The sequence below is a fragment of the Electrona antarctica genome (assembly GCF_951216825.1).
Source record: "Electrona antarctica genome assembly, chromosome: 2".
In the NCBI taxonomy this organism is placed as follows: Eukaryota; Metazoa; Chordata; class Actinopteri; order Myctophiformes; family Myctophidae; genus Electrona; species Electrona antarctica.
This window is the reverse complement of record NC_136807.1, coordinates 42,520,001-42,530,763: the sequence shown is the minus strand read 5'-3', so window position 1 is coordinate 42,530,763 and position 10,763 is coordinate 42,520,001. Positions and strand designations below refer to the sequence as shown.

General features: G+C 39.6%; 1 protein-coding gene across 1 annotated transcript; it reads left to right on the top strand.

The window, feature by feature from the left end:
- Positions 1–212: 212 nt before the first annotated feature.
- eps8l3b (EPS8 signaling adaptor L3b) lies at positions 213–9,650 on the top strand (the record flags this gene model as incomplete). Its single annotated transcript, XM_079515562.1, has 19 exons — positions 213–242; positions 2,151–2,190; positions 2,292–2,356; positions 2,800–2,958; positions 3,320–3,469; positions 3,818–3,915; positions 4,019–4,152; positions 4,283–4,407; positions 4,625–4,751; positions 4,995–5,074; positions 5,765–5,839; positions 6,176–6,321; positions 7,159–7,369; positions 7,927–7,967; positions 8,122–8,215; positions 8,529–8,645; positions 9,036–9,142; positions 9,248–9,380; positions 9,525–9,650. The coding sequence occupies 19 exons, from the start codon at positions 213–215 to the stop codon at positions 9,573–9,575; spliced, it is 1,983 nt and encodes a 660-aa protein (XP_079371688.1). The 3' UTR covers positions 9,576–9,650.
- Positions 9,651–10,763: the final 1,113 nt, after the last annotated feature.

The following is a 10,763-nucleotide window of genomic DNA, read 5'->3' as shown; positions in this document are numbered from 1 at the left end:
AAACCTTTGGACTCATAATCACCTGGAGACTTGACACATTAAATTCTACCCATATCATATATTTTGCAATCCCACTAGCCCAACCCTCCTGAGCAGTCATTTCAGCCGTTTGCACTTTGATCCTTCTGCCTTCATGCAGGAAGTTAAGAATCTTTGCACTCTATGGAGGGCAAAGAACAGTACTGATGGAATCTGTATGAAGGAATGGAACCATGAGATCAGTCAACAGAGACGACATTAAGGTAAAGACTAAATTAATGCATTCAAAAGTGGAATGTGCTGCACTGACTGCTGAAGGTTAAATGGGACATCCTGAACTGTAGCATATCTTGCTGAAAAATGGAACTGCGAAAGAAAAGGCTGTCGAAGAACAGGCTCTTAAAATGTGTAGCGCGACAGGGTAGAATTCCAACTTTTAGTCAATATTGTAATTGGTGTTGGCTTTACCCACACAGATGGGTAAAGCATTTATAGAATAACATCCTGGCATCAGTCTAGTGAGTTGCTTGTTTCAGGTTTAGTCATTCAGATGTGAAGGGGTCTGTATTTAAATCTTAATTAAATGACTGAACATTAAGTATTTATTTAATCAATGTATGTGCAGTTATTTTCCTGCACTGAAAAGAGCCACTTTACTCCTAGCTATTGTGTGATTCAGTGGACTGGTCATTATGTCAAGTGTGCAATAGGTGTCGGTTTGCCTCATATAAACTAACCACACAACAATCGGGTCCATAAAGGTAGAGTCCACCCTGGACTCTTAAAAACAGGCCTCAGACTTGTTTTATTTCGGAAGGCCTTTTCGTGTTAAATTGTTATTATCTTTCAGCAATATCCTTTTGTGCTTGACATTTTTAAACCCTGCTTTTAGCATTCTATGATATGTTTTAACCATGTAGCACTCTGGGATTCCCTGTGAATGTGAGTACATACAGTAAAACATTTATAGAATTAGGAAATATATTCTTAGTTTTCCAGTGATTTCTTCAATCCCAACGTTCCGTTTCTCTCTATACCAGAGGTCTGCAGGTCATTAATATTGCTGCTTGAAAATGTATGGAAACAATGGAAACAACGGAGGACCGTTTTCTTATTCCCCGAGGTCAGTATTATTAACCATGTGGATTGTGGTGGCAATGTTAAAGTGGGTGAAGTACACTGTACTGTTCACACCCTTTCATGTGAGTTCACTGATAACACGGTACCTCATGTCAGTGATGTCACCCAACAATGCTTTATCTTAATTTCAGTGTCATGTATTATTGGAATGTGTTATTGACATGCAGTGGTGGAAAAAGTACTCACATTTTTTTTCTCTGTTACAAGTAAAAGTCTGGAATTAAAAATGTACCTGAGTAAAAGTACAATAGTATTGACATCAGAATGTACTTAAAGTATGTCCCGTTTCAAGTTTTCAACTGTATAAAATTCTTTAAAAATCTTAAAAATAGCAGATCTACAAGCCCACAAGCATACTGTTAATACAATTGTCAATCAATCTTTCTAGATTGTCTATTTTCAAATGGCGAAAATGTATATAGGGCTTAAGTGGTTAATGTATGTTTAGTAATATTAATCAAAACTACAAATTTGTTTTCAAATATATGTAAAAGTACAATATTTGGATCCGAGATGTAGTGGAGTAGAAGAAAAAGGAAATTGCAAATACTCAAGTAAAACAAATATCTCTCAATGGTCCAGGCACCTTGGCTGGTAATCCAGTCTGGCAGTGTGCCCCGGGTTCGACTCCCGATCCCGACGGCCTTTACTGCATGTCTTCCCCCCATCTCTCTCCCCATTTCCTGTCAGCCTACTGTCTGTCCCTCCATAAAATATATAAAATAAAGGCGAAAGCCACAAAAAAACATTAAAAAATAAAAATAAAATCTCAGACTTGTACTTAAGTAAATGTACTAAGTTACTTTACACCACTGTTGTTGACATGTTACGTTGCCCTAGGCAGCTGAGCATTAATATGCTATTTCTCCTGGTTGATTTGGGTGTTGTGTTTTAGGGGATTTCCATCAGAAGATTTTCTCCAACAGAGAAGAGAAAATCTTCACCAGCAAGATGAAACAAAAAGTTCCCAATTCCAGAGAAAAGGTTTTCAAAGTCACCAACATGATGAAACGAGGAGTTCCCATTTGCAGAGAAACAGCTCATCCAGGCCCAGTGGCAAATCTATATACAGTATGTTCTTTACAACCCCTACACCATCCTATATATATTCTAAATCTAAAATACTTTATATACAATTGTTCTTATAACCAGATGTTGCCCTGTTATTTCAGTGCAAAGAAAGGAGTACTCAGAAACACTGAACAAACAATCTGATAACTTTCACTTCAGAGTGGAGGTAAGAGCAAAATAAATATGGGTCTCTGTATAGATACTTTGGTTTCGGTTGGCAGCTCATAGAAACACAAATACATGGTATCTCCAGCTTTCCTACAAAAACTATATAAGCAACAAAACAAAAACATGTATTTAAAACAATGTAGTGTTCAGTAGTAGACCACATGACTTAGTTATTTATAAACATTATCCACTCGAGGTTGTCATCCCCATTGGGTTATATACAGTACATGTAGAAACAAAAGTAAAATGTATTCAAATTTTGGTAAAGTTTTTTTCTTTTACACATCTACCATTGACATGTGTTTGTGAATTGTTGGATAGGCCACTCCATAGATCTCTGGCCGCAAAACCCAGGATGTGCAAGGAGGTGCATGTGTGTACTTACTATATTATGTTATTGTCCTCACTCTCCACAATGACATGATATGTACTGTATTGTAGCACCTGTTCACCTGTGAATTGGATGGCCAGGAGGTGAAGAGCCTAAACGACTGTGTTGCCAAGCTGAAGAGACTGGACACCAAAAGCCGTGTGTGGCCTCAAGATATGATCATGGAGCTCCAGGGACGGGATTTACTGCTTAGTGACATTGAGACCAAGGTTTGTTGAAGGATTTTCAGAACAGTACTTTTACATAGCAGATGTGGAATGCAAAACCAGTGGACTTGCAGTTGTGTAGTTCCCAGGATTTTGACTGTCTTTATGCTTATGGTTTTGTTTAGTTTTTTTGTTTGTGTACTATTTATGAATACTGCACCATAAACACATTTTATTGAATTTTGTAGTCACAAAATAATGTTGTCACGCACAGCTTTAACCGTGTCTCTAAAAACATGGAGATATTTACAAATATTACTCATCTGAAAACGTAGACACATTTTCCTCTGAAGGTTTCAATTAATTAATTATGAAATTGAATAGAAAACTATCCTTTTCTTCTTCTTTTTTTGCGGTTCCACAGGTGGCACTAGAATCACTGCAATTAGGCTGCATCCTGGAAACAAAGGCTGTGTTGGACAGCTGTGCCTATAACTCACTCCTGACCATTACGGTGCAGGAACCAAACAGGGGCCCTCCTAAGGTCTACATGTTCCAGTGTGAGGAGGTTGGGGTGAGTCAAATCTAACTACTGTACAACTTCAACCCTCCATGACCTTCTCAAGATGCCCAAATTGCAGGTTAATTGTGGTTGGCTACTGATAGAGGAGAATGAGATAATAAAGTAACTTGTATCCATGGCTAAATTGCCACAGTATGTTTTGGTCTAATATTTATAATTTTCATCACGTCAGGTTGTGGGTTGTTCCGTCCCACGTTACACATATCACTAAATCTAGATGAGAGATGTACTCATGTTTATGTAACTATAGAACTGTTTTATACAACCTTCGGACTGCTTTTCCAGTAGTATTCGTGTTTACATTGACATACGCCTAAAGCATCACACCTGGTTCATCAGGCAGAGCATATCAGTGGCGATCTGGACAAGATATTGCAAAACAGAGGCCCTAACACAGAGCCCCCCAGAGAGCCCCCCAGAGAGCCGTATGACATCAGGTACCGTGGCTTTTCCCTCAAACGTGCAAAGTAGTTGACAACGATCACGTTTTCTTGATTGAATCGCTTCATGTGTAAACTGTTCTGTCTGGGGCGTTCTCAGGAGCAATCTAGAAAACATTATAGGCCAACATGTTCCAGGAGGTGTCCGGCAGCCTGGACTTCGTGCTGTGCTTCCTGAAAGTGCCCCGCCGCCACCAGAATATCCGCCCCCTCAGTGGACCACGAGAAGCTCAGGTGCAAATATTCGAGACTCGAACCCGCAACAAACTGTCATGCTGGATTACCAGCCAAGGTGCCTGGACCGCTAAACCTATGCTTTCATTTTTAAGAATATTAATGACTAATTTATGTTTGTGTCTCTTAGACAATATGTTTCCTCCACCGGTTTACAACCAAGATGAAAGGCTGTATAATACTGAAATGAATGGATCACGCAATCAGCAAGAGGTGCCTCAGCAACCCCAATATACGGAGACAGATAGACACATAGTAAGTTGTATTTATAGTTCTCCATCCACAATAAGCCACCTGCCAAGGAACAAGGACTAAATATTTCCTCAAATTGTTGTTACATAAGGATAATGTATCATAGATTGTTGTCATCATTTGAATAGAACATAAATTATATCATACATGCCACTAAATGCCACTAAGTTATTTATACATATACTACAGTGACATGTGTTATTTTCCCCCTTCCCCTCAGGACATTCTTAACCATGTCTTAAATGATGTGGAGGTCTTTGTGGGAAAAGCATCTGCTGCCGCAGATGGATCTGCATCCAAAGAGGGGAAAACTAAGAAGAAGAAAAAGAAAGATTCAAAGAAAAAATGTGATTTACTTTATTGATTTTTTATTCCACTGGCTTAAGCTAATCATTTTATAACATCAAATATTTTGTCATTGTTTACATCTCACTAATAGATTTCACTATTTCTGTCTACTTTCGCTGTGTCTGAGAGACCTGCCTACCAATGACATCAGTTGGCAGGTTTGGTAAGGTTAAAAATGGTTGAGGTGCTCCTATAATATCAACATGCATACTATATTTGACCCCTTTCTCTAACCTCCCCAGCTGTACCAGAAGTCAATCTGCCACCTTGGGAGGAATACGTTTCCTGTCTTCAGAAATTCAAATATGGGTTCAATCTTTTGGTATGTCTTGAAGCTCATGTTGTTGAATGAATGAATGAATAGTTTATTTCGATCTTTGTCAGTGAGACATTTCAAAAAATATTTTTTTATTTTTAACGTGATTGAAAAGGTATAGGCGAGCTGAATCTAATTATGCACTGATTACCAGGGACATATATATATATTTTATCCATATTTTGAAAATTCCTCTAATCTGGTGTGCAGGTGATGACATGCACATGACATGCACAATAGAATTACATTTTCTTTCTTTTATTTATAATGGGCTTCGGTGGCACCGAGGACCAAAACTGGTGTCCACCAGGTGGCACTGAAGGAGTTTTAAGGGTGATTTGTACTTAGTTGCATGCTGGAGAAAATGATCCACAGGCTCACAACCTGCCACAGTGCAACGCATTGTGAGCTTGTATATTTTCAGTACGCAACACCAGTGCACAACTATAACTATAAATCAGGCATTAGTGTGTTGAAATAAATGTGACAGTTATTGCACCCCATTATGAAAAGTTTAAAGGCTAATTCATATTTTGTCACATGACCCTCAAGTGTCTTTAGACAAGTACTGTAAATGGTAAATTAAATGTTTTTTCACTTGACAAAAATAGCATATTTTTAACTGAAAATGTGTCACTCTGGAAAAAGGACGCATTGAACTCTAAAAGGTGTTTTCTGCATTATGTGATGTTGCAGGGTAAACTGAATGGAGAACTGAGCAGTCCCTCTGCTCCTGATTATGTCCATTTCCTCTTCGCTTATTTACAAGCGGTGAGTTCCTCTTCTTTAATAGTCTGCACTAGCATTTCATTTTTAGCTGTAGGCTACTCACAGGAAGGCCCAGGGTACAGTAGTTAACAATACTGACCATCTTCTTCCTTCTAACTGTCACTTGGAAAAACCATTAGCCAAATGAAATGTGTACAAAAGGTAATTTGTTCCTAGTCCGATTAGTCTTCTCTACAACGTGATGATTGTGATTGTTTAATTATTTGATGTATTCTATTGAAGCCTACTATCTTTTTAGCATTTTTATGAGGGGTGTGGCTGTTGATAAGTGTCTCATAATAGATTTGGTGATGGTTTAATTCCTTTATCTTTCCACAGATAGTGCCTAAGTATGGCCCAGACCTGCCCCCATCAGTCCTCAGTCCTTTGCTTACTGAGGCTGCCCTGGTGATGCTCAGCCAGGAAGTTAGCCCAGAGGAGGACCAGCTCTGGAGGTCTCTGGGAGACTCCTGGAACATCCCACGGTAGGTGGCCTCATCAGTCCTGATGCTATATGATCACTTCAGCAGGCAGGCAGTAAATAACATTCTTCCCATGGCTACTAGTGCTTTCTAGGTGGATGTACTATTGTATACCTGCCTTAGAAGTGCAATTCTAAGGCAATTGCAGTGACTCGGGTCAAATTGGGCGACCTTGTAGCGACCGGACCCACATATTTTTGGCAACCTACACCCCCTGACATGATTCTGTCCTTATCGGGATGTAACTGTCTCTCGTGGCTCAAGTCCGCTTCAAATGGCACGCCTCCGTTGTTGTAACGTTGTACGTTTTTTTGCCTAACTACTTCATAACTTAATATTAGGGGCTGTAGTTTGTAGTCATGCCATGAAGCAAGCTGCTTGGTTTGCCTCGCTGGGGTGTGTTTTAGAGTGAGTGTTATGGTTACCATTCTGATCATCTGTGAGGCAAAAAATTTAATTATAGAGTGGTTTGACCTTAGTGGTTGTTCGTTTAAGTTGGTATACCAACTTGGTACAGCACCTGTATTAAGTTTAATCACTTCTATACATAGTCAAATGGACCTGAGTTGGCTCTGTATTTGATCTGCTCTTTTTTCTTTTTACACCCAATCTCTTCGCTGAAAATAACCACTCTATACACATCGCAGTGTTCTGAGCTTGTAGATCTGCTATTTTTGGCGAATGTCGTCGCAGAATGAGGATTCTATGGTTGAAGTGGGATATTGTTATTATTATTATATTGCACCAGTCAACTCGGGGACCACGCAAGCCGGGAATGATGCAAGTAGGTTATTATTTGTTTTTTATTTGAATTCTTACTTGATTCTTGTCATGCCATAGGTCTAAGTGGCCAGTTGGTATGGTGATCCCACCCTACATCCCAGAATTCTATGATGGTTGGCAGCTGCCACCGGTACCTGCCCCACCTCCTTCTCAGAATGGATCATTGAGCAGGAGCAACAGCCAGCGCTTCTCACCTGCCCCTCAGAATGGACAGATGGGTGACAGCCATGGCTACCCGCTTAGAGATACGCAGCAGCTACCTGAAGAGGTAAAACACTACTACACAATCGGATCACCATAACCCAGTATATGTAGAACTGTATATGATGCTAAAGTTAACAGGCATCAGCATATAGGCTTTTATTGACATCATTGATTATTAATAGGATGGAAACTCCACCAATTATCACATTGATGACCCTGACGCAGTCTGTCCTGCGCTATTAAGATTCTAGAAAGAGAAACGCTTAGTTTAGAGTCCAAAACATGTCTTGAACTCAGACACCATAAACTTCTCAAATGATACACATTTAGGTTTACAATGTGGGAGTGTAGGAGATAATGATAACCATAAAGCAACTAGGTATAGAGGGTATGCGTGTGACATCATCATCAAACCAGGAAGTTATGCAGGAACACCTACTGAGTGGCAAAAAATTACTTTCTGGCCTTGACAGCCCATACATCCACATAGAAAAGTCTTATCTGATTGCATTAAACAATGTTAAACTCACTTTGCCTGTTGCTTTGCCACTCGATGTGCCATTCACTTTAAGCATGCGCATACTCTCTATTCATTCAGTTGTGTCACATTGCATTTTACAGCCAAGAATGACCAGCCCCTGGGGTCCCCCACCACCAACACGGTACGCAGTAAACTTACACTCCAGTCCACATACTGTACTTCCGGCCAATATGGTTGTATTTCTTTGTACTTAGTTCACTTTGGCTCCATATTCAATGCAATCTGTGTTTGTTTCCACTGCCGTTGCTGTGACACTTTTGCTATATCCTTTGCAGCCGCAGTGAGCCGCCACTGTACATGCGAGTCATTTATGACTTCATGGCCAGGAACAACCAGGAGCTGAGCATCATGAAAGGGGATGTAGTTCAGGTACTGAAAGACATTTGATGTCTTTCATCAGGGCTACAATATATTAATATGACATTAATTCACTATATGGATTGCTTTGTAATTTACTTCTTATTGAAAATAAAAATGTTGTATGTAAATCTTCATGACGTTTTTACACTACACTAAATATATTGTTATAGATTGTTATTGTCAGCTTTGTTCCATTTAAATATTCACAAACTGTATTAGTAATAGATTGGTTCCAGTACTTATACAAAGATAAACACCACTATACATTTGCATTAGTACATTGGTTTATTCTCAACCTGGGTTTTTATTTGTCTTTTCACAGGTGGTGGATAAGTCCGGGCAATGGTGGCTTGTTCGAAATGCTCGTGAGGAGGAAGGTCACGTTCCTCAGAATGTTCTGGAGCCTATGGATGGAGTCCAGCCCATGGAAGATTCACGGGTGAGCCAAGACTGCACAACATTCTACTGAGGAAGTGTACTTGAACTTCTATCTAGTGTGGAAGTCCTGGCTGCATTGGTTTATTTGGCCACACCCGACACTGCACCAAAAGCAGCTGAATCACCACCCAGAGCGTAACATCATAGTCTCCCGAGACTATACACACACACACACACACACACACACACACATACACACACACACACACACACGCACACACTATGCTTGTCTTTGATCATTGTGTAAAAAAAAGACCTCGAGTTCTAGGAAACACAGAATGGGGGGACTTTTTTTTATTATTTCCACACAACACCTCTATGACATACCGGTAGTAAAATGTTGAAAATGAGTGGAATAATTAATAATAGGTGATTATTTCTCTTGGTCCAGGAGTCACGTGGCCCACACCAGGAGTCACGTGGCCCACCTCATCTGGATGCAATGTCCACACCTGCAAATGTAAAAGCCTGGTTAGCGTACAAAGGCTTTTCAAAAATGTAAGTCAAGTAAGGCCTGTGGATCAAAAATATTTCCCCACAAAAACTGTCCTTTTTTAAGTTGTGGAGCACATAACAAAGAAGCTGTGCTTCATGCCTTTACAGAACCGTGCGGAGCCTGGGCGTGTTGAGTGGACAGCTGCTGCTGGGAATGTCCAGAGATGATATTAAGACTGTATGTCCAGAGGAGGGAGGCAAAGTCTTTTTCCAGCTTCAGGCTGTCAAGTCGGCCATTGCAGTGAGTAATCTACCATGTACCTTGTAAAGTTTACCTTGTACCTTGTCAATTTAAGTCTTGAAGTGTACCTACCTATGTACTATGTCTGAGAGCTAAATGTAGTGTACATATTTACATACAATATTTCTTTCCCCTTTCCCACAGCTTGCCAGTGAATCAGCATACAGTTCCGCTCCCTACAATGGCCAGTACTAAAACCCAACGTAAAACTGAGATGCCTTCATCACTTTATCCATATCAGGCACTGAAATGTTCATGTACAGTAAACAGCATGAAGGTATTCTAATATAACAAATAAGTTACAAAAAGTAAAATAAAATGTCAAAAACGTTTATGAAGAATCTACAGTAATAATTACTTTATGCCAACCTGTCTTGACTTTTTACTTCAGCAAAACAACACATTATCAAATGAATTGTTGCATTTGATTGTCAGAAAAGACAACATGCTTTAAGATAAGATATTTTTGATTTCTTGCAGCAAGATCTTTGAGATATGGGCATGACGAGTTTTGGTTTGAGGTTTTGTGGCAGCTGGCATTTTTCTATCAATAGTCGGAGTAGTAGTTTGTTTGTGAAAGTTAAACACAACACAACTAATGATATGAGTAAGAAATTGTGGTTATAAATTCCATACTACTGTATATCTTCACTGTATTTTTAGGCTATTAATGCTGCTGTATTGTAAATTGTATTTCCCCTCTGAGTTTTTCCAATAAAGGTGTATATTACTTTATCTTTAATTGTATGTCTGAGAAAATAATGAATGTATACTTGGTTGGATTTTCATTGTTATTGTCTTCAGTTGGGTTTACATTACTGAGTTATATGGTTTAGCAGACACAATGGCTTCTGTGAAAATAAATAGGCCTACTCCATCAGGGGAGGAGGGTGTTTACATCATGTCTACCATTGATTGATTGATTGAAGTAACAGTTTGCAGCAGAATTACAGTACATTTCAAGCACAACTCAATACAAAAACTGTTAACTGTGAGTGGACAACGTTACCATAAAGCATTACACTTGTTTACAAGAGGGTCCACCGTTTTCAGTTCAGTTCAGTTAACATTTAGAGACGTACAATATACACTTCTATATAGCCAAAAACTTCAACCCTAAACCATTCCAGCCTATCAAAGTGGGCAGGGGTGAGGTGGGTTTGGGGGTGAGGCCCAGTAGTAGCCTGACCAGTTTGTTTTGGGAAGTCTGGAGCCGTGTTTTAAGGGCCTTTGAGGTGCTGTGGTACCAAGAGGTGCATGCATAGTCGAAGAAACCTTGTACGAGGGCTCCTGTTAGGGTCATCTTCAAGGTGTTTTTGTTGACCAGTGATGAGATCCTGTATAGGAATCTTGTTCTTTGGTTGACTTATTACGTTGGTGGCC